The following is a 25,582-nucleotide window of genomic DNA, read 5'->3' as shown; positions in this document are numbered from 1 at the left end:
GACACAAGATGGATTTAAATCAGCTGAGGACTGTTGGCTCTAAATTCACCTCTCTCACCTTTTAGATCAGGAGGAGGACGAGGGAGAGATGAAAGGGACACTTTGTAGCTTTTCAGTTGGCTCCGCCGTGTCACTGCAGCGTGGGCAGTACATGTAGATGAAGAGCACCCGGCCTCCCTCCATGCCACCAGCACCCTGGCAAAAAGCCTGCCGCTTGTTCGGCGTCAACTGGGAGACTTTTACCATCCCTTATAAGAAATTAGACCTCTTTGCTCACTGATATCTGAACCCACATTTATCTCGCTCCATGTCGCTCTGTTACTATGAACAAACGGGGAAGTGCGGTTTTATATTACAATAGGATTAATTTTTGTAAACACAGGATGATCCATTTAATATTTGAAACCATTTAACAGAAGAGATGTGTCTCGACCCTGTTGTCATAGGCTCACCAGCTTCTGTTCTCAAGTAATAATGTTTCTTCCTAGTTGGACACATTCTGAAGTTCATGTATAACTTTGAGATTTCCAACCTATTTTTCTATTTTTTATATAACCTACCAGGCTATCTTTGGTTTCTTTTCAGTTTTCACCTCAAGGTGCCTGGGCGATGTGATCACAAGTTTACAACTCTAATTACAGCTGTGTTAGCACCCAAAAAGTATCACACAAGCTGCTTTTGTAGATGCAATATACGTTGTTTGCACATGACTCTCAATGGTAGTTGTTGGTTAAGTTAGCTAGCTGGCTAACAGGACAGTTGAAAAACAGGTGCAATAACACAGCAATGGATACAGTAAAATGTGTTGTGGTGAACACAGAATAATGCAACATGGCATATCTACTGGTTTCATATTTAATGAAGACATTTACTTCCTATTTTAGACACAGTATGTGCTACACTACTACACTAATACTGTCGGCAGCAGGGATTGTTGCACATTGTTGGCTTCATTTTAACTATTAACTATAATTCTCACTGACGTCACTATTTTCTATTTAAATAAATTGTCTTCAGCACCAGTAAATCGCATGACATGACAGATATACAACGGTGTCTGCTGGGGTAAACAGAATAGCAAACTTTAGCTCCAGGGTAATATAAATGTACAACATCTGCAGTCAAGTGTCATTATTCCTTCTCTTTTGATATAACAGACACTTCATCTTTGGTAGAATCAGCTTACCCATATTGTCCTCTTGTGCGTTTTTAAAAAAAACACTGACGGGGTTTAAAGAGCACACTTATTCACACACTGACTCCAACCTGCAACCTGTCTGTGTCTTCCAGGTGTAATTGGCTTCCTGACTGCAGCCCTGGATCCATCAGGAGTTCCAAAGAGGAAGACGGATGAGACCACAGAGTCTACCTGAGAATGCTACGTGTCCCTGCGGCTCACCATGTCACCATAGGAAAACCGTTAAGCTGTCCCCTTCCACAAATCCTCTTTTTTCCTTTGTTACTTCCCGTTACCCAGAGTTTGTGACCCCTCTCTACACACAGCTGAAGTCCTAGTGATATGACTAAAAGAGCCTTTATTTTGGACATGTTGTTTTTTCCTCTCAATGCTGCCAGCCACCAAGGCTATGGTGGGAAGCGTCATTATAATTCTCAGCAGATTGCTAATCACTGTCTGCTGTGGCTCTTGGGACTAGTGCTACACCTCACCCTCTCCTCATGTCAACGAGTTGACCTGAAACACCCCATAGTGTCCACTGGCTATGGAAAGATACGTGGTATCAAGAAGGATCTCAACAATGAGATATTGGGCCCCGTGGAACAGTACTTAGGTGTGCCGTATGCCACGCCACCTGTTGGCGAGCGCCGCTTCCAGCCTCCTGAAGCGCCAGGCTCATGGCAAGAGATTCGCAATGCCACCAATTTTGCACCAGTGTGTCCCCAGAACGTCCACGGGGTTTTACCTGAGATCATGCTCCCAGTGTGGTTCACAGACAACCTGGACGCTGCAGCGACCTACGTTCAGAACCAGAGTGAGGACTGCCTTTACCTCAACATCTATGTACCAACTGAAGATGGTGAGTGAGATAAACTCTCATGCTAGATATAGGAAGAGATGAAGTTAGTCTTGGCCTGTTACACTGTGCATTTAAAGTGAATCAGAAGAAGGTGAGCGTAAGAGTGAAATCCTTGGACCTTCCTGAAAAGATTAGCTTGTGTCACACTTTTCTAATCATTTTTAATTTAGTAGATATCTGATCAGTTAGCCAGGATTATATTCAGTGGGAAAAGAGCTGTTAGCCTGAGCCAAAAGACACCCAGGAGATTACCGAATACATTCTCTGATAATCTCCTGGTTTTGTATTAATGCCAGTTTCAGTTAGTTTGGGTTTCTCAATTACTATTGGTCTAATGGTTTTCTAGACGCACGTACTGCAGCATCATCACAAATGCAATCTGTCTCGTGCTAACACTCTATTAAGCAATTAGATAACACTTCACTTTTATTTCTCATATTTAATTAATTCTAACAATGCTCTACTAACTAGCTACTCTTTGTACCAATTATCCACATCGTATGTTTAAGCTCAACTAACACTAATTTGCTTAAACCATGCATGAACATTATATCTTCACAATTGACTTCGCTAACAGTAACCTTTTGCCTGATCAATGCAGAATAAGTGATATATGTTTTGAGTGACTGATGTCCGCTGCTGATGTAGTAAATCACACAGTGACTCACCGACACCCTTAACATCGTGGTACTTCAACCAGTAGAGGAGTACAATTATTAACGTACACAAGTCTATATTAATGAATGATTATTTCATTCTAATTTATTTAAATTTACATGAGGTATCCATTTTATAAATTTGTTGTATGCATGTGTTGTTGAAAACATGAACACACTTTTTGTTTCCTCTCATTTGTAAAACAAACAGAATGAACCTTTCATATTAGTTTCAATGTAGATTATAAATCGTCTACAATTACTAGAACAATATGAACTTACAGGCTCTCTCATACGGCTTAAATGTGTTTTGCAGACTATGGAAGAAATTCTGCAAATTTACATGGCGATACTAATAAAATCTCCTCCCATACGGGTGTTTGGAAAGGACTGTAAAAATAATAATATTAATAATAAATAAGGCATGGTTTACTTTTTAATTTTGAACATGTAAGCTGGACTAACCTGCATATTTTTATAATTTTGGTTAGCTATGGGACCAACATTCACATTGACATTTAGCATTATTTGTATATTATATTATAATTACTAGAAACTGTTAAAGACCGTTTTATATTCACATGCCAGTTTCATTGTTTAAATGGAATGAGGCTTTTTTTTACGAACTCTTCAGGTATGTATTGCATGTAATGCAGTTGTAGCAGCTGAGGGGGGGAAAACAATTCAATGCATTGCCAAAGATAATCTTGTTTAGGCCTCCTGGGGTAAAATTAGCCCAAAACTGAAGATTGCTATAAAGCAAAGCCTCCACCTCTTCATGGGCTATCTGGGTGTACTTCTTGCATTAATGATCCAGAGGAGAGCGTTTGAGAAAGCAGATGGGCAGGTAAAAGAACACAGGATCAAAGTTTAACTTTGGAGGCAAAGCATATGTTACTTATGATGGTAAGCAAGGCTAATGATGAAATGTTAAAAAAGTCTTTGATCAATGGGCACACCGGAAGGGTATGCAATAAAATGTTTATGCATTACTGCTCTTATACTCTATGAAGTCTAACTCCAGAATTAGTCTAGAGTGGTGCACAGCTTTGGTGTAGTTTGACACGAAAGCTGAAACCATAACCTACTTAGCCAGATTGTGTCGGTGTTGCAGATTATTTATTTTTATTGATGAATGCTCTATGGCCCAACAAAAAGATGGAAACAGATTAATTGCTAGTGGAAAATATGAAATATGACTGCAGTATTAAGTGAGACCAGGGCACCAGAGATGCTGCGAAGAAGAAATTAGAAATGTGGATTGAAAAAACCCAGAAACTCAAAGCATTTGAACTACTCTTAACATAGGAAAGTGCACATACATGCTCTGCGGTTACAGAGTGTATGCTGTACACGTCTTGTGTCACACACTCTCAGAGAGGCCGACGTAGAAATCTTTTGTGTTATTCCCGGGGGACAAGGTGTGCAAATGAGTGAGACTGATTTAACATGTAGCCCTGTCTGCTTGTCAGATTCTGTCACTTATTGTCAGGGGTCACTGCTTACACAAGGCTGATGCTGTCCCCAAGGATATGTGTTGCCCTGTGTGTGTGAGAGAGAAAGAGAGACTGAAGGAGACTAAAATGCCCCTGAAATCACACACACCACATTTTACACGTAACTGCTGTCAGAATCTCACAAATAGTTTTCATGGCGTTAGTTAGACTTGTGGTTATGTCACAAGCACCAGCTTTAAAAGAGAGAAATCTATTTGACGCCCTGAACCTCCGCTGTTCTGAGCACCTTGGTAGCCTTGTGGTACGGAGCGTGCCGTATTAACCGGGCCTCGGGACCTTGGCTGCGTGTCCCACTATTGGATGGATTGCGATGAGATTTCCACTAGAGATCCATGTCCTTCTTAGAAATGTTTTTTTAATCACTTTGTTGGTGTTTGACTTTTAATCAAAACACCGTCAACATTTTGAAACATCCAAACTAATGACATTCCCATCAGTGTCAGTTGTACTTTGTGTTTAGTAACTAAACACGGCGAACATTATAGCTTCTAAACATCAGCGTGCATTCGGTTCAAAGGCCTCCTCGGCCTAACAGAGCTGCTAGTGTGGCTGCAGACTTGTGGGTTAGCTTGCAAATGCGGTAGCTGTAAGTGATGGTCAAGCATTTTCTAATGAAGGATGTCAGCGTTGTGCCGTGCCGTGTTTGGCAGCGAGCAGTTGCATTGCCACTAATGACGGGTGTAGGTGGGCCAAAATGAATTGGCAGCACAGAATCATACCGCCTGGATCGAAATGTTTTGGTGCCAAATCTGGCCTGCTCAAATACATTTTGACACATTTGTATTCTCCGTAGTACAACGTTGTGTATTATCTTCCCATTCTCAGACAAATTCCTAGACAAAAGGAAATGCACAGCTCTCTTGTCTTGCTGCATCTGTTCACCCCTCCTGCTCTCTCCTCCCTGAAATCCTCCCTGCTTCGACTCTCTTCTCTCCCCTCTCCTCCATCTTTATGCAGATGGCGGTAGAAGGGGTCACTGTTCTGAATGCAAATGAGCTTTGTGCCCTTCCCCACCAGGCCATTATGTAGCCTGCTACTTCTTCAATTCAAATGAAATCCAAATAACTCCTTAGAATAATGTAAATAACACAAGTGATCTTGTGAATTGAACACTGAGTTTCACTCTCCTTTTATCTCCCTCCTGCTCCTTACCTCCTTTTACAGTGTTCTTCCCGAACTCTCCTATGTGGCCAGGCTGCGAGGCAAGAGAACTGTCTCACTGCATTCCTGTTTCCTCAAGACACTCTTCAGCTATAGGCCTAAAATCCTTCATTTTTATTGCCGCTAGAGCAGCCATTTACTGTGCTCTTTATTAAAAAACATATTTCAGGAGGCAGGACAGTGGAGGAAAGCGGATGCTGGGGGCGCAGTAGAAGAGATGGAGAGCAGAAGGACAGGACTGCATGTGCTGGGAGCTGCTGCCTGGATGCAGAGGGGGTTGAACCAAAGCTGTGTCTGACACCTTGTCAAGCAGACAGGCCACCATAGACATGACATACTGCAGCTTCATCCCGTTTACCGCACTGAGGAAATAGAGAGGGACGGGAGGCAGCTTGCGCTCTGGCCACTAGCTCACTGAACCGAACAGAAATGCTGTTGACTGAGAGATGGAGCTGCATTAGGTCAAACAGTCCTGGGACAACCCAAGCCAAATGCTCCTGCATAGGCCAATGCATTTCTGTGACCAGTGGCCCATTACATTATGAGACAGTCAACCTACTGGCAGGCTTCTAAGGGATGTTGTTTTTTAAAGTGTGTCTGTTTCCCTTTGGCGGCATCCAACTTTTTTTCTTGTCTAATCCATTCTCATATTCCTTCAAAAGTCAGAAGTTTGTTGTCAGAAGTTAAGACCTCGATACTGCCATGAGCATTTCTTACAAAGCAAATCACCCACATAGCAATGCAACATATTTTCAATGCTTTGGTTTCTAAGCATACCCTCATAACTACCACTTCTGTGTGGCCATAAGACGAGGAGACCTACGTTTGGGCCCACATGTGGTCCACACCTCATTGAGATCTGAACTCAATGTGGGCCAGGCCACCTCGGCATGTGGTCTGGCTAATGGGATATAAATGCGAGCAAGATTTGATCTTGGAGAGTATGTACTTGATAGTTAATGCGTCCTGGCATAATTGGATGAGAGTAGTCTCGTTGAAAAGACAAGCGTTACCGACGGCCGTAGTCTTGTTGAACTGTTGATCTGTCAAAACAAGACTTCACTCAGATCTCTGAAAAACTGTGATGGTCTTTTTCCGCTATTTTATACACTCAACAATCAAGAATAATGAAGTCAACAGGTTGTATGATAATGAAAATTGTCCTAAACACAACAGTACTTCTTTGTAATATTCTCAGTTTTTTTGTTTTAAACTTAGGTGAAGGTGACGTGCCCTTGTGCAGTCATAAGATAAAGCTGCATGGTCCATTACGAAGTGTGACTGTCTGTTTGAGCGGAGTTTATCCTCACGTAGGTTAGCTCTTTATTAGGCATTAGAGAACAAATGAAATCAGAGAAGTCTGCATTAAGGGGCGAGGTGTGGTTTTAGAGTGGTGCTAAGTAGTAGGGAAGTGCTGACAAGACGGAGGACTTCTGTGCCTCACTATCCATTACCGGTCTGTCTACTCGTCTGCTCCATAGCCGAGGACCAACTGCTGTACCATCTCCCTTCATGGCAGGAAGTGCTCTCTGGATCAGGCGCCTATATGCTAGTACTCATAGGATGCAGCAAATCCATTCAGCATTGATCCTTTTCCATTTAGACGGAAGATAAACATTTTATATCAGGAAACCATATTCATAGAGAGGGATGGTTGAAAATGCGGCTGTGGAGTGCAGTGATGCTCTTTGTCAATAGATGCACTGTGAAAGGGGCACATAGCATCACTTTACTGTGAGGTTTCCAGCAGAATGGTCGAAACAGACATGTCAGCAGAACTCTGGCAGAGTGATAAACCTCTTGGCAACCACACATATAGTATTCTTTAATACGAGAGACGGCAACCCCTCCCCACCGAAGAGCAGGGCATGTGCTGCTGGGTGGGTACGGGGAGGACAGCAACAGTTTGTGGGCTGATGGAAGGTTCTCACTGACAAAGAACAAACAAACTAATGGGATCCTTATCAGTTAAGGCTTACGGAGGTTGAAGTGCCAGGGCGTCGGTTGGTCACTGTAATAAATGCTTGTTATTGGCCGTGCCCTACGGAGCATTTAACTGGCGTTAACGTTAAAGCTTAATGTGAGACTCCTCTTTGACCTTGGTCAGGGGGATCCTGTCACAAGCCTTTGCAGGCGGTGCAAATATCAAAAGCAGCTCCGTCTTTGCTCATTTGGAAGGAAAGACTCGCATATATGCCAGACTTTCTCCGTGCACAACGAGCATACGAAGTCACATGTATTCAGGATGCGTATCTGTGCCTGCCCTTGCGTGTGCGTGTCTTCAGTGGTGTGTCTTGACATTCCAGTCTCTCAAGATCGTGCCGGGACTTATTGCCTCGGGACTGCAACGCTGTCCTGAGCTGGAGCAGGGTACAGAGAATCTTGGCATTCCTTGGCCTTTTCTGACCGAAAAGAGTGATGGCTTGATTCTGCTCATTGATTTTTCTTTACAGAGCAGCAGTGTGTGTCAGGACTGATAGGGTGAAGGGTTGAGGAGAAGTGGTCTCTGGGGTCATTTCAAGGCAGTGCGTGACTAGATCCTAAGCAGTTTGGGGTTATCTTTTGGGGAAACCGTGTGTCGTCTTAGTGCACATTTGTCTCTAGCTGTACAGCCACTGAAACGTAACAGAGCATCTCACCTTTTGCTATTTTTCCTCTTTTAATAAGCTCTTGTTTTTCTGCTAATGCAATCTTTTTTAATTTTGTCTTTTGTCCCCCCCCCCCCCCCCCCTTCTCTTTTCTGAACCTCAGGTCCGCTCACAAAAAAACACGATGAGTCTACAATGAACAGACCGAGGGATGAAGGTATTTTAATTGCATGTTTTATTTTCTTCCTCGTGCCCCATTTTTCAAGCTCTGTGGGGAATTTTGTGTTTGTATCTGTATTAATAATCACCTTAGACTCATCACTCTAGGTGCATGTTATGTTATCCATTGTTAAGTGCTTTTATCAGCATACACATCTGCCATTCATTCTCACTGGCACAGGTTGAGCTAACGTGCATGAAGACAGAGCTATATATAAAGTAGTTGTTCTTCATTCTGGTTACCTGCACAGGGAGCTAATTTCCTTTCCTTTCTCATGTGCTATGTGGTTGATCAACCACACGCTGATGTTCTGACTATCCTGTGTGATGCATCACTGAAAATCAATACTCAGTCCTTTTTCAACGGCCGTTTTCATTTTTTGTACTTTACACCTTATGAAATAGGCCGCTGATTTATTGTCCTTCATAATGTTATTGGGCTTTCTTCAGTTCTTAAATTTCAAAGAAGGTAAACAAAAAATGGAGGATTTCTGCATATCTCTGCTATTGCTGTGCATTTTTTTCAAGTTCACTGCAGTCGTATGTAAAGGCTCTCACCACTCTTTACTGATGCAGCCAAAATCTATGCAGACAGCTTGTGCATCTGTTCCTGTACACATGCCCAGACATACTGTATATTACATAGCATTATGCATACATAGAGTGCATTACATTTCCATTTGTGCACTGTGTGTCTACTCGAGCGCAGTACATGTACGAACCTACGCCTGAGTGCATGTGCTCTAATTTGTGCCAATGTGTGTGGTTTTTCTTCTCTTTTTTTTCTTCCTTCTTTGTATTTTGAGCTCTGTGCTATTTGGGTATTGAATTCTCTCTCCCTTGCATCTCTAATTGCTATGGTTTAAAAAGAGACAGATGTAGCTAATCCAATTGTGTGGTTTCTTAACGGTGAAAACAGAAGGAAGGATTCATGCAGGATTGCCTAGGAGAGGAGCAGAATGATAGAATAGAGATGAAAGAAAAGGAAAAACTGAGCACTGCGAGAGCACAGGGGAGGGCAATGAGGGGGATAGAAGGGGAAAAAATAGTCATAATGAAGACAAGTGCATGATGAAATGACATTTACAAAGCTTTGAAAGTGAGAGAGATGTAGAAAAAGAGAGATTGAGAGGGTGGATGAGTATGAGACTGGAAGAGCTTGACATTTATGCCAACACCTCATGGGTCCTGACAGGATCAGGAGGGCTGGATTCCTCACTATATAATTGCTCAGGTATGGATTGGACACAGGTTCCCAAACATTGTTGGAAAATACTATTATTAGCATCTTGTTTTTGAAAGTTATTTATAAGACACTGCATTGCTTGGGTGTGGATTTGGATGCAAAACATATTCAAATGCTGAGTCAGACTGAAACTTTTACGCCCAAATCAATTGAGATTTCCATAAGAGAATGAATGAGAGAGGCCCAGAATAATGGAAAAGCAGAAAGTAGGCAGTTTCTTTTGGGAGGTAAGACATAACATTGAGAATAGAAGTGAGGGCGGGGGGGGGGTGAGGAGGATAGTATCAGGTTAGTTAGAAGAGGAGTGAATAATTTGCCAGTGTTTTTGAGGCAGGCAGGAAAGACAGAGAGCTCCTTGTTGGCCGTATAGGCCTTGGATCTGGCCTGAGTGAAACACTTTCACCCTGCGACCCTAATCACCCCTCTGTTTGTGCGAAGCCCTCTCCCACCATTGTACCGTGTCCCTCACTCCAACACGTTTCCATTTTTTGTTATTTCTTGTTCTTTGTTGCAGAATCTCATGCCAATGGTGTCATATCTTCAGTGTTTTTTAAACGCCAGACGCCTTACCAATATACCATGTGTCCAATTTTATAAAATCACAAACCCGATAGATATTATTCTTAAGCTTATAGATGAAAGTCCAAAGCCCCCAAAATATTGAAGTGTTCTTCTTTTGCACCACTTTCCTATTCACCTTCCATTAAGTCATTGTAGGTATGCATGAGCTTTTTATCTTTTATTCCAAAATGAAGGTTTACTCCTAGCGTCTATTGGACTCAGCAAATATTTCTGTAATAACTTTGGTGTTTCTGACTTATTAGGAGAAAAATATAATTTTATCATTAGTACGATAATTTACAAAAGCTGAAAGTATAACAGAAGGATATTTAGATTCAGTTTTGAATTCAAAGCTCACGGTTGTTAAATGTGAACATAACTGGTTAATCTATTAATGTTAAAATTACAAGCTGTCTGGTACAGCAATAGATACCAATTTAACTTTGACGAAAGAAAAACACTATCATCTGTCAGCCTTTTGGAAAAAACAATGAAAGAACGTCTTAAGGGGGAAAGACATGATCTGCTCAAGATGAGTGGAGCAGAGGCGAGCTTGCAAAGGGTGCTCCCTGTTAAGGCACAATTTGTAGAAAATACTAGAAACTCTTCTGTCAGTACTTAACTGAACTTTATAATAGAGTTAATGAGTGTTAATGAAGTGCTTTAGAACATGCAGAGAAAACATTTATTGATAGGCTACTTAACATTTCACGACTACATTTAAAGGAAATACAAATTTGAACTCCAACAATCTCACACATCAAATGTTGGAAAGAAGTGATCATACCAGACCTCAGTAGCTCGCTCCTACTAGTTTAACACACCTGAATCTCCAACCCAGCTGTTGGCAGTCGAGTTGCATTGTGGGTATTGTAGGCGTTTGACAAGTAGGAAGAATATGTGGAATACAAAATGACTAGTTCTCAGTGTTCTGTGTGATTCCAAATCAGTGCAGCACTCTTTTTAATTGGTGTGACAGCTAAATGTGCATCAAATATGTTCACATCATTAATCAGTAAGTTAACACGACAGTACAATTGTATTTTAATAGTTCACAAAATACTGATTGGGCCTTTAAGATGGCTGCTATATGTCATAGCCTAAGTTTGTTTTCTCTCAGGATTCAATTTATGGTATGAGTGTTACTGTGAGGCCTGCTGTTATGTCACTCCTCTATACAGCACTGGTAATGCCAGGATAATTTAACTTGTTTACATATCCTCTGGGAAATCAGCCGAGCTACAGAATACACCAAAGAAGAGCAGAAAAAGAGCAGCGCGTCACAGTGTATGACTGAAAATCTTTATTTTTAGCCAGTCTGCCTGTGTCATACGTTTGATCCATAAAAGATCTTTGCGTGTGTGAAGCCATATGTGCCATTTTTCCATGTTCCCCTTGTGTGTGTGTGAGCGCGTGACCGTGAGTGACGCACCCGAGTGCATGTGTAACCTGAGATTCAGGTGGTGATGCAGGCGGGTGTGCAAATACGTGAGTAGAATTTGTTACCACGGCAACAGGCATTCAGTGAGTCTGTGCAATGGAATGGCTGGTGCAGTTCTATTAGCGAGAAGCAGTTTCCATAGCGACTCAACATCGCAGCTGCCTATGCAAGAGTTTGTGTGTGTGTGTGTGTGTGTGTGTGTGTGTGTGTGTGTGTGTGTGTGTGTTTGTGTGCGCGTGTGTCTCTGTATGAATCCTGTGTGAATTTGAGTGTTCATTAGCGTACCTCGCTATGTATGACTTGCTTTGTAACATTTCAGATTTTTTCATCCTTGCTATCGTGTTTTTTTGGTGTGAACCTCCCCATCCATGTCTCTACCCCCGTCAGTTCTCTTACACTGCCCTATTTTCATCTCCTTCCTCTCGCCGTCTTACTCCCTTTTATCTCTCTTTCTCTCTTCCTATCTGCCTCTCTCTCTCTCTCCCCATCTCTGAGTGCTGAAGCTCATCAGGGTAAACAGATGCTGTGGCTGTTATTTATGTTTCCACTTGGTCTGGCTTTCATACAAATTATCCACAGGCCTTGCACAGTACAGACGCTAAGCCTAACTGGGCTGCACCGGCAGCTCTCGCAGCCTTATCCACGCTCAAACACTCGGACCATACCACAGACGCTGCAAAGGAGGGGGGTTTAGGAGATGTGAGGGGGGGCTGACAGAATTAACCATAGCAACACACTGATGGGCAAAAAGACACCAATAACAGAGAGGGCATCAGAACTGGCTGCACCATTTGGAGGGGTATAAGTGTTTGGGAATGTACCATCACGGCACAGGTCAGGGGAAACAGACATCACAGAATGAAGTACAGACGATAAGCCAAGTGGGGCCGACATGAAATGCCAACTTAAAGGCAAAATGTTCATACTGGCTGTAGTTAGAAAAAAAAGCTGCATGTGAATCTTTTTACCTCGTCGACTGCTGCAGTAAATTAGTTTGAAGTGGGTCGACTACCCGTTGCCTGTGGACGCTCCACAGGAACTGTCAAAACGTGTGGGCGTGTGGTTTTCACCAAAGAATAAATGAACATGAAAATAACGAACGCCACTGTTTGTCTGTGTTGTGCAGATATTCGGGATCGCCGTAAGAAGCCGGTGATGCTGTTCATCCACGGGGGCTCCTACATGGAGGGCTCAGGGAACATGTTTGATGGCAGCGTCCTTGCTGCCTATGGAAACGTCATTGTGGTCACCATGAACTATCGACTCGGCGTGCTCGGTAAGTTTGGCGTGCCACACATCTCGCAGGCCTCATCAGGGTGAGCTTCATCTCACCTTTACCGGTCCCTGTGCCAGAGAGCTGATGTCTATCAAAATATGCGTTTGAGAATTGGTGGTACAATGCACTGTATGGAAAGTAGCACTCTATCAAAACACGCATGTTAAAAACCATCCATTTGCAGGCTCTTGTATTCCCAATACTGTAGGTGTTATATTGTCTTACTCTCAGCTAACATCACAAGGCATATGAATGTCAGTTCACACTTGTAATGGCGTATACTTTAATGCTATTTGAATTTTCGACATAAAGCATTCCACTCAACTTAAATTATTTCAGCAGTGTTGACATGCTACAGCAAAAAGAACATGTAAAGGGAAAGTGCAAATAAATAGTGAGCATCCCAAGGGGGCTCCTGTAAGAAAATGTCCCATCAACGCACAAAAAAAATAAATTGCTCAAGCAGATGATATTGCTTTATCAGTGTTATCTATATACAGTATATCATTGTTGTTTATCTTTCTTCTGGTGGCATGGAAATACTGTTTGTCCACAAGCAAAAATATTTCATCTCAAAACATCCCCATTCAAATTTTTATCATGAATTCTTAATAACTTGTTCCCCTTTCTTGTCTACAACATATGATGTGGTCATGACTATGAACCTAAAACAGCCCAAAGCTGAGCCTCTGCTACAAGGATCTCTACGAATGCTCTTAAATTTAGAAATTGGTTTTAGTGCAAATGTTGTAAACCATCCATCCATCCATTTTCAATACCGCTTATCCTCATTAGGGTCGCGGGGGCGCTGGAGCCTATCCCAGCTGACATAGGGCGAAGGCAGGGGACACCCTGGACAGGCCAGTCCATCGAGGGCACATGTAGGGACATACAACCATTCACTCTCACATTCACACCTATGGGCAATTTATGTTGTAAACCGCACAATAGAAATGTTTTCAACTTGAAATAGTTCAGTATGAAACCTCGGCTCAACGTGCATTCAACAGTGTCTAGCTGTACGTTTCAGAAAGCACACTGTGATAGATTTACCTTTTGCTTGATGCAAATGTTACTCTTTATGAAATGAAGACTAAAATCAAGCACTGACTAATAGTTCCTATTAGTTTCATGAATATGCACATCATGTCTGGTCAGTGTTATTCTGTCATCGTCATCGAGTGGCAAATCTGACAGAAGAGATTCATATAATCTGCACAAAAAGGGAGAGGAGGATGATAGTTGCAAAACTCCGATGTCCCATGCTCCACAATGTGTGTACAAATAAAAAGTGGATTTAGTGATTCATTTCCATCCCAAAAGGTGAATTATTGATAACTTAAAACACAAATTAGTGTTAGGTTACTCTTTGAGATGCTTTTGGGAAATGAGACCCTGGCATCTTCAACACTTGACCCGTCTTGTACCTTTTAAATTAAGGACCTGAACCCGACCCAGGCTCAAACTTTATTGATATCATACATTTTTTTTCCTGACTTGTCCCGAAGAATCAGGGTCCGGGTCAAGTAGCAGAAGATAAATACACGCCTGATGTTACAGGTTGCTGCTGACTATCTTTATGTACAAAAACACTCTGCAGCTCCTTTATCTGTTCACTCAGGGTTATTTCTGTGCAGCAGGGATTTCACAATAAAGCACAAACAGGTGTGTTTACTGTGTTCACTTACCCATTTTTTGAGGGGGATTAATTAATTGTTGTATGAATATGCACTTCTGCTGAAAAGAAAACAGCCAGGATCAGACTCACTATAAAGTATACTTCAGAGACATAATGCTTAATGCCTTTGGTGTGCACTTAAAACAGAAATAAACGTGTGTTTGTTGCTTTCAGTGTATTTTTGGATTAGGGGGTATTCTATTTGTCCATTCTGTTGGAGCTTTACAGTCCTTGCATGGCCTGTGACTGGGCTGAGCTGTGTGTGTGTGTGTGTGTGTGTGTGTGTGTGTGTGTGTGTGTGTGTGTGTGTGTGTGTGTGTGTGTGTGCGTGTGTGTGTGTCCGTGTGTCTGTGTGTGTGTGTGTGTGTGTGTGCACCCATCCTTTGCACTGCTGGATATCAGTGGAGTCAAGTATTTACATTTGCCGTCATCTTTCGGAGGTGTTTGCACACAGACTATCTGACGCTGGCATTCCGGTTGCCAGGTTGGGTAATCGGATATTGTTTATTACATCACGCCTGTTTCAACATATCAGAATAATGATAAACAGAGAAATGGGAGTAGTTTAGGATGCCATCCAAGAGCTGCAGAGAGTATTAACAGAGGGTAACATGATCCAGAGCGTTATTGAGAGTGCCAATGGAGAGGGGACAAGGACAAACGGAGAGTTAGTGAAAAGAGGACCTGGACCTGCAGCTTTATCCTGCTCGATTTCAGCTTTTTTTTCTTTTTTTTCTGGGGGGGGGTGGGAGGTTCACAGCTGCTAGACAAATCGTGACCGTTAACAAATTGGGTGTGAGATTCAGTTCACATATTGAAGGTTTGTTGAATGTAGTATTTAAATTACACTCTGAATGAAACGCTCTTCTGGGATTTCTTTGTATACTTCCTTGACAGACAACTGCTCTCAGTCAAATTTACATTGACATAGTTTCTGTGATTCATGTTGGAAATGTTTTGAAGTTCATGCTCATGCATTGTACATTATGTCTATTGCACTGAACTTCCACACACTATCATTAAAATGCATACGAAATACATACTTATAAATGTGTAGAGCGCTCCTGCTGAGTGATAATGAGGGACGACTCAGTGTCCTCGATTCCTTTAACATTGTGGAACATTTTGGTATGTGGGCGAATGTGTGCTCTCCCTCTCTCCCTCTCTCCCTCTCTCCCTCTCAGATATGCTTTAAATGGGTTACTGTACTGAGGCGATTATCATAGCATGTGTGTATGTTTGTGTAGCATAAGCATGCATGTTTGCCCATGTGCACACAGCTGTGTGTGAGTGTGTGTGTGTGTGTGTGTGTGTGCTACTTGGTTGCGTGCGTAAAATATATGTATGAATAATGCACCATCCATCTGAATTTTTAATAGCGCTCCTCTCTGACACATTTGAGTCAAAGTGAGAAACACAAGCATGCCGTATTTTAATAGTTTTATGTCCTAATCTTTAGTATTATCCTGTACTTACACACACAGGAGCTTACATATGCCAACCTCATTTCATACAATGCCTGTGCCTTTAAGAGAAGGATAGGGAGTGAGGAATAAGGGAAGAAGTGGAAGCAGGGAATAAAGACAGATGAGCGAGGGAGAATCGTAGAGAGACAGTGAGGGAAAAGGAAACAGAAGGGGGGAGATGGGAACAGTCTAAAAATAAACCGTCAGAAATGCTTTTTTAAATCGGCAGTGATGCAAAGTATTCATTCAAATAAACGCTCTTGCAGTGTGACCACAGCACCCTTCCATATGGTTTTACGCCATATGTTTTCACCCCAGTGCGACACATACACATGTAACTTTTCAGCAAATATACTTTTCTCATTAATTAATAATACGCTCTGTCGTTGTGGAGTGAAATGGGAGAATGAGAAGAAAATGTCTGCTGCACACAGCCTGGTTCAGAGGTTTGGTGACAGTTGAAATTCCAGATTGCACCTCTGCTCACCTTCCCCTACCTTCCTCCTGCTCCAGGCCCAGAGAGCCTTCTGATTAGTGTTGCACAGCCATCTGTTCGGACTAATTAACTAATTAACTAATTAATGAACTCTGGGGAAAGGCCCACCATCGCAGGCTCTGAGAGCGAGAGAATTTTTCACCTCAGGAAGAGAGATGAATCGTTTCTCTACCCAATTTCAGCTTTCTACTTGTAAGTAAGAGCAACCCATTTAGTGGTAAATACCACCACATTTAATAACCACAGCTTTTACACTGAGTAAAAGGAGCGTTTAAGTTCACAACATACTAATTGTGCTGTCAATGTTCTGACAATTTGTCATGTTTTGTCCATGCTAACAGCCAAATAGATCAATACTGCCGGTCAATATGATTTATGGTCTATTGATTGAATTATTTTTGAGCACTTAAGGAAAGTGTTGTGTTTTCCACAAGCTGTAAACACACCACTGACATTATTTTGTTAAACTGGTTATATGGTGAATGTATTCTATTTATGCATCCATCAGACAGTAAGCAACAGTAATATTCGTTTGATTATATGGCTAACCTGTTAGCAGGTAGTTACTTATTTACACATCCAGCAGACACAGAGCAACATGAGCATTTATTTTGAGTAATTGTTGTGGCCTTCTGACGAATGTTACTTCAATATTTAATCTCTTTTTTGCTCTGATTTGGTTTTCACCAACTCCTGAAGGAAATATGCAGATATTTGTCTCTTTAGCTTCTACATGCTCCACTATGTTCAGCCGTTGTTTGGTTGATTCAACAAAAACAGGCTGATGAGAGCAAAGAGACTGAACCAGGTAAAGGTGCTGGTCATAAACCAAAACAATGAGCAGAAGGATAGTAAATGGATCCATAGAGCTCAATGGTACTGCAGAGTTTCGGAAAATGCTGGTGATAACTCTTTCAAATTACATCTATTGTTGTTATAAATATATTTAGGGTGTAAGCAATCTCGCTTATAGTTAGTTCTATAAAACTTGTTTGGATTTTGAGTGTTGCGTTAAGTCTTAATTTGCCTGAGAATATTACTGCTCATCTGTTATCTTCAGAAATGTTGCCTTACTGTTTTTGGTAAACCTTCAAAATGTAACCAGAGTTAATATTATCTAAATTACTGAATACTTTACAGGGGCAAGATACGATGGGAGCATTTCTGTTGCCCCTGAACGGCTCTCAACATGGCCGGCGGCTCGTAGCTAACAGTGCTAGCAGCGTTAACAGTGCAATCGATGGCAAACATGCTAACAGAGCTACGTGTTTACTTAGGGGGAGGAACCGGAGGTTATGAGCTCCTGTAACGTGGGACAGGTCGGCTGAAAGGGTATGAGAACAGCAGCTGTGGGCTAACCGGCTCACATGCACGATCATGCATTAAACGCAAGTGCAGCCGGCCAGCTATGTCAACAAAGCAAAGAGAAGCTCAGGTTACAGCACACAGATAGAGAGAGAAGTCTCTGCTCCAAATCTTTACAAATATACAGCAAATAGCAAATGGTTGTCTTTTTATTTTTTTTCTCTATAAGTATTTGATTCTATTCTATTTTTTAAATAACCGAATGCAGCAAAAAAAAAATCATTTCTCTTTTGCTTGTTGTACTCTGTCGAGTCGGTTTTCCCATTAAGTAGATGGATCGATCAATTGAAAATGATGGATCCAAAAATAATGTGCTCATGTTTGTGACACACTAGTGAACACAATTTAATCTGTTACTCAATAACTGTAATTTATGTATATTTTATAAGCCCATGAATACATTTTTAGCATAAGCCAAGTCAAACAGTAGCCACAAATACTACTTAGCCCGGTGAGCCTGGGGAATTAGTTCAAATTGTGTTGCCCGTTGTTCTTAAAACATCCCTTTAAATATTACATAAACAGTATTTTTAGCCAGCAAAGATTATGCTGTCAATTAATTTCAGCCTGCCGCCTTCCCACAACTCTGCTGTCCCTAAATACAAATGAAACACACCTCCCACTTCCTGCACAGAACCACAATCTTCCTACTCAAAGCAATGGTTAACTCTTCTTTTCCCACATTTTGCCGACAGTGCACGACTGTGATGACAACACAGAAAAACATTTGTGTTTGCTTTAGTGTCATTCTGACTGTGACTAGGTTAACGTGCAAACAAAGGTTTTAAATATATTCCCTTGGCATGATTGGCCACAATATGCTTCATACTTGGTCTATCTGGTCCATATTGCAAGTGTGATTGTGCAGAATGTGATGTGAGAGTGTAATGAATGTGATGGTCGAATTGTGTGTGTGGGAGGCTTCAAGTTGTTGCCAAGAACAGTTGCTTCCATGATACAGGCACATTTCACATTGAGCACTAATGACTTATATGTATGTTCACTGAAACTGACACCAATCTGCCTCCCAGGCTGGCAGCCAGCTGCACAGCTGGACCAATAAAATACAAGGAAAATAATGAATGCAGCTACTGTAGTCTTACTCGATGCTCTACATGTTAACCTCCACGTAGTTGGGCACAAAGTGTCAAATTCAAACTCTTTACAAAGAGGAATTGTTAGTAAAAACTGGAAAAAAAATGTAAACACATCTTTTCCGAGTGTACCTTGAATAAAAACCGATGAGCACTTCAGAAATGTTTTATTTTTTATTTTCTTGTTGTTCTGAGTTTGTTCTCGTGGTTGAATGCAGTTATTGTAAGTCGCTTTGGATAAAAGTGTCAGCTAAATGACATGTAATGTAATGTAGTATCTAATTATTCGACATACCTTCAATGATAATAATCTGCCTACATTTTAAACAAATATAGGCTATAGCAATTATGTCAAGTTGTAACCAGATAATCGACTCAAATACTAAGCTGCCATTCATACAAGCTGTTAACTGGAAAATCTTTAACATGGCTCACCAATAACTTGTTGAGCTGGTATGATATCCAAATTAAAATAAAGGGGATTGCATAAGAGTGTGACAAGTTATGGACCACAAGAGTATATACACATATATATATATATATATATATATATATATATATATATATATATATATATATATATATATACATAATTAAAATAGCTGTATCTCTATATCATTAGCTTTATCGTGAACAGTTTGGTAAAACAATGTTCTGTTTCTAAGGGTTTTAACTTGTTTAATTTGATCCTTTTTTAATTCTCACTGAACTCACTGAAAGCTTTGACATGTTTTTGTGCGAGTGTGATGTTTGAAGCATTGCTTTTCAAATTTGCATGACAGCCTGGTTTCACTGCACAGCTTGGTACCATTTGAATGGACCTTTGAGAATAAAATTGAGTAAGATAAGTAAGGTAATAAATACAATGACATTGGAAGCCTATGGGCGGTGTGGTGAAATGATATTAGTTCAGCAGGAGAAGGCCCAATTACAATATAACTTCCTTTCTGGGTATACTTGACGTACAGAGTGACACGTAATTGAAATGGGCCTGCCAGTGGGTATTCTGATTAAGCTTCCAGCGCCAACAAGGAGATTTAACAGATTTTTGTAATCTAGCTACAGTATATGCAAAAGGTATAGCAGCAGATCTTTGAATCAAAGACTGAAAATGATCATACAACACCAAGGGGGTGCCAGCGATGCTTTAGGCCGTTAGTCTCAAGCAAGACAGAAACATTTTATTAAAAATCACCCTGTTTTTAGCAGATTTATAAACTGATTATTAATCAAATGATATGTTGTTCACAAAAACTCTTGTGGGAATGTGACACTGCTCATTGTGTGTCAATGCCGTTACAGGATTTACTAACTTGTATCAGACTCAGTCCTTTTATTGACAAAAGAACCATTGAAAATCTTTCAAATCTGATGTAACGTTATCCCGTATACTGCATACAGTACAGATATATTCATCCACGCTTACATTCATACACAGTAGATAGTCCCCAAGGTTGCCGCGCAATACTGAATAATCAAATCCACTTCATTTCAATCGTCAATAAAGATTCTTCTGTCTGCAGTGTGCAGGAGACAGTCGCCATCTGCTAAGGTTTTTATGTCCTGTTTTGTATTAGGGCCTCTGCTTTTGCTTGATTCATTGTGTGACTCACATATACAGAGCTTTGTTTTTTCTCTTCAATCACTTTTTCTGTGTGTATAAAAAGGTAATATCTTCCCTCTGATTTTTGACATCTCTAATCATCCGCTCTGTGACGTCACAGCAAAATTATATAATATGCCCTTGAATATATTCCTTTCAACTTTTAGGATCTGACAATAACTTTGGGCAATATTCGGTTTAATACCTGTCAGATTTGTATTTTTACCCTTTTTACTGCCTAACCCCGACTGATTCTTAATACAAATACATCTTCTTGTTGTAGATGCGATACAATATTAATATGGGATAATTACTTTTACCATGACGCATCTCATCAGCGTACATTAGGAGTGCTGAGTGCTCCTACCATTTTTTTTATTCAGTGGTAGTGTGCATTATGCTTTAATGATATATGCTTTTTAAAAATATTTTTCTAACTACGACAGGAAAATTCTATGAGCGGGTCTTGAGGGGTTTGTTGTAGGACGCTCTGCTTGATACAGTATACTGTAAATATTTCTGTTTTAAATTTCCCTCCTTCTGTTGCTCACCACTCCTCTGTTTTCTTTCATCCATTCATTTCATGTCTCCAGCCTGTGTCTCTACTTAGAGGTTGATGACTCTCCTCACAGCTCCTTGGCCGTTACCTAAAGCAAGTGTTGAATATGCATGAGTTCAGCCTCATAAACTGCTGCTCTCAGCGCTAAAGTCAGTAGGAAGCCCAGCTCAGCAGATGGGTGGGATGGGGGATCAGAAAGAAAACTTACTGAAAGAGAAAGAGAAGAAGAGGGAACGTGTTTGACTTATCTTCAGTGGCGGACTATAAACCAAATTCCCTTTCTTCATGTTGCCCTTGCAAAGAGAGAGACAGGAGGCGGTTGCTCCAGCTAGCATGCTAGTTCATACACTCTTTGTTTTTGTGTTCATGTGCGCATGCATGCAGCTGTTTGTGTACTTGAATATGTAAGTGCTCGAACGTGTGTGTGTGTGTGTGTGTGTGTGTGCGTGTTTGTGTGTGTGTGCGTGCGTGCGTGCGTGCTTGTGTGTAAGTGCCTCTGTGAGTGTCTGTCCATATCATTTTGCCTAAAGCTCTCTGGACAGTTGCCAGGCAACTGTGGCAGGCCGCTCAGCACTCGGCTGGGCAGCCATGGAGCAGACACTTCCACATGCCTATGGTTCTGATAAGTGGCACAAGTCAGTGCTGATACGTTACCAGGTCAGAGTCACGTCAGGCTAAGAGCCAGTCAACTGCTGGGTTGATCTAAGGATAATACAATTACACAATAGCACGCTAACTATAACCATATCGCTATTCGGTCGTCTATCTGTCCTATTAACTTTGGTTCCTCATGGTCATTATCGCATATTCATTAGGTAAGAAGAAGGATTAATGTTTTCTCAAGAGTGGGTCACTATTTGTGGTTGCGTATTGGGCAACTGTTAGACCTAGAAAAGCATTTGTTCTTTCAAGAGAGGAAAACATTATTCCGTTGTGATTCTGAGATCATGTAAATAAATATAAGCAAACATGACTACGCCTTTGTGTCTATATTTAACATTTAACTAACATCCAGGTCACTGCATCTATGAACCAACATGAACATATTTTGTTTGGAGTATTTTCATCTCTGCACAGACACATAAACCTATCCCAACTATTCTTAATGAAACGCCAGGCCCCAAAAATATGTGCAACCACTACATATTAGTTGTTACTGGCTAGTATTTATAAATATTGTCAAAATGTGAACAGTAAATAAGAAATCATTTGGAGGAATCACAAATAGCCCAGGTAAACTCACAGTAGTGTAAGTGGAGTGGGGAATGACACGTTTGGGTCACACTAATTGTTGAAGAAAGGTCAGTTTCATTATCCTCACCATCATCATCATCATCACTTATATTATAATTACTATAAAACACACTTGTGTTGAATGTCCTCTTTTACCATCTGCCTCTGTGTGCTCTCTAAACTGTACTCTATAGCGGGGCCACTTGCTCCAACTGCCCTTCAGTACATCCTGCTGCTTACTTCTGTCATTTATGTGTTTTACAATTCAAACACAAGGAAACTTGCTGAATTGGAATTAACAGTATTCACCAAAACACTGCAATGTGGGCTTATGCCGTAGAGAGATACATCATAACTACAAGGACACAGTGACCATGACACCAGGACCTTTATTAGTACATCTTGTTTGTACTAGATCATGCTGTACATATCCCTGCAAAACTAAACATGTATTATTCAATAAATGTTCTCATTTAGATTACATATAGCAGGTTGTATAGATATAGACATGAACAATATTGAATGCCCTCCTGGTTTTGAATAACTATTGGACTGACACCACACACAGACTGTCTAGCTGTGTGAAGCGGTTTATTGGTAAACAAGTCCGTGAATGACTGGGATTGCCATTTGAACGCCATTCAAATCCATTAGGGAAATGGTGGACTCCGCCACCGACAATGCAGACTACTCTATAGGGAGAAAACTAATTAATGTAAAAACATTGAATGGATATAGCAGAAGAGATTCCAGTCATGAATATTCTAGTAATTGGGTATCATGTGACTAAAATCTTAAAGATTATATCTCTGAAGGTTAATATGTTAGCTTGTTTCTTCTGCCAAGAAGTTTAACTGTGGAAAAAATAAAGTTCTGGTATCAGTTACAGACACTGCTGGGAAATGATGTTCATGCACTAGAAGAGGCACACAAATATATATACAGTATATATAATAAACAGCAACGTTTTGAGATAATGAGATGAGTAGGTAGATGGGTTGTTTTCTTCCTTTTTCATTGTGTCCTCCGCCCCAACAACAAATCTGAGGAGGACACTGTTTACTGAAATCATTCTAGATTTTTTTCCAAGGTATTGAAGACATCCAAACTGTCAAACATGTTAAAAGCTCTGCTTCCTGTGGGGTAAAATAGCTTGGTAGTGCCTAAAAAACAATTATGTTCCTGTAATTCAATATCATAGTGAAAAAACAAATAATTGTGTGTGTGCCTGTGCGTGTGAGACATTGTGTTCAGTTTATTTTATCTTCTTGTGGGTGTGCACCTACTGTGTAAATACGTGTCCTGGAAGTAGGTGAAACACGGCTTCTGTTGCTCTCCTCTGATGACAAGTTCTCTTAACTGTGTTGTATTTCAAGCGTGGGTATTAAAAATGAGTAATTTGGCCAGCTTTCTGTGTGAAATCTCCTCAGACTTGCAATGAGTTGGAGGCTGAGAAGTTCCTGACAATGACAGGATGCCATCTTCTGTTTATGTGGAATAATTTATATTGAAAACTGAATAAATGCACAGGATTATGTTATGTGCTCCTGAATATGTGCTCTGCTCCTCTTCCTGCACATCATCAGTTTTTCCTCTTTTCCTCTCTGTGTTTGTTCTAATTTACCCTGCAGGGTTTCTGAGCACAGGGGACCAGTCTGCTAAGGGGAACTATGGCTTGTTGGACCAGATCCAGGCCCTGCGCTGGCTCAATGAAAACATTGGCCACTTTGGAGGAGACCCAGAGAGAATCACCATCTTTGGCTCGGGAGCTGGTGCCGCTTGTGTGAACCTTCTCATCCTCTCCCACCACTCCGAGGGTAAGGTTCTTTCACTGTCATTGTCACATTAGTAGTCCTATATCCTGCTCAAAGGGGATCAACATTTCAGGACAGTGTGGGTAGTGTATTTCTTCGCAGAGCATGATAGTCATTTCAATGTACAGCCTAAACCAGATGACTTTTTTTGTTACTTCATATATATATATATATATATTATTCCCCCAAGTGAGGGGATGCAATATATTCAGAAATGAGTCATCCACTATTTTTAGCAATTGTGTGTGTGTGTGTGTGTGTATATATATATATATATATATATGTATGTATGTATATATATATATATATACATATATATATATATGTATGTATATATATATATATATATGTATGTATATATATATGTATATATATATATATGTATATATATATATATATATATATATATATATGTATATATATATATACATACATATATATATATATATATGTATGTGTATATATACATACATATATATATATATATATATATATGTATATGTATATATATATATGTATATATATATATATATATATATGTATATGTATATATATATATATATATATATATATATATATATATATATATATGTATATATATATATATACATACATATATATATATATATATATATGTATGTATATATATATATACAACTGTTGGTTCAACTTATTAACTTGACTGTTACTTTGCTGTTTCTATGCTATGATGTCATGAATGTGCTCTCTGAACGAGTTCATCCCCTTAATAGATGGGTAGTTTAAAGTGCCCTTGTGTTCAGTAATCTAACATTTGGGGTTTTTAAAAGCATTTCTGAAGTCAATTTTGCTCACATTTTAGGTTTTCATTGGAAGAAAAAAAGCATGCTACACTGAGTCTGTTTTCCATTTCGATCTCTTAGTCCCATGCAGTGTTCACTATCTCTTCTGGCTTACAATGGTGTTTTATCTTGAGATCGCTCCTTAACTTATTCCGTTTCTAATTTGTCACTGCAGATGAGTGAGTCAGGTGAGGGACAGCATGCTTACAGCTTTTGGTGCACATGAATGTATGGTTAAAGTAGTTTTCACCATGCAGTGGGATTTGTTCTGTTTTTTTGGTTTGGTCACTACTCTAACAGTCATTATTTATGACCACTGTGCATTAGGAAAACGTGAGGACTGGAAAACGTGTTGTGTTACATCAGGCAACTGTGAGGGGCCCTTACCAACTGCATCATAACTGGATATTACATTTTCTATACGGTGGCTTTGATGTCTATTCCTCGTTTGAAAGCAGAGTATTACAATACAGTCCATGGAAGCGTTGCCTCGTTATTTAATGTGATGAAATGTATTTGAAAATGTACAGTAAAATCAAATACAAATAAGTCATGCGTCAACCTTGGCCCGACCACCCCACTGAAGTATGCTACTTATTAAGGTCTGTACTGCACTTCTTTTGTTTTTGAATGGCTGATCTGTAAAATACCCACCAGATGTTTGATTATTAATCCTCTGATGTGAGTAGAGTTCAGAAGGTGAATCGCGCTTTATATTTTCAGATTATGTTATTACTGAACTGTTAACCTTC

General features: G+C 40.4%; 1 protein-coding gene across 2 annotated transcripts in view; it reads left to right on the top strand.

Annotated features, from left to right (window-relative positions):
• The first annotated feature begins 1,404 nt into the window (after positions 1–1,404).
• nlgn2b (neuroligin 2b) overlaps positions 1,405–25,582 on the top strand; it is a 28,334-nt gene continuing 4,156 nt past the window's right edge. Inside the window, exons 1-4 of one of the 2 annotated variants that reach the window (XM_034550062.1) lie at positions 1,405–2,036; positions 8,122–8,175; positions 12,552–12,701; positions 23,827–24,012. In XM_034550062.1, coding sequence (XP_034405953.1) covers positions 1,520–2,036; positions 8,122–8,175; positions 12,552–12,701; positions 23,827–24,012 — 907 coding nt within the window. In that variant the 5' untranslated portion in view covers positions 1,405–1,519. The remainder of the gene's footprint in view (positions 2,037–8,121; positions 8,176–12,551; positions 12,702–23,826; positions 24,013–25,582) is intronic. The other variant, XM_034550063.1, reaches the window with a different exon arrangement.

Source organism: Cyclopterus lumpus, chromosome 14, assembly GCF_009769545.1.
Source record: "Cyclopterus lumpus isolate fCycLum1 chromosome 14, fCycLum1.pri, whole genome shotgun sequence".
NCBI lineage: Eukaryota > Metazoa > Chordata > Actinopteri > Perciformes > Cyclopteridae > Cyclopterus > Cyclopterus lumpus.
This window is presented reverse-complemented; position numbering and strand designations above follow the sequence as displayed.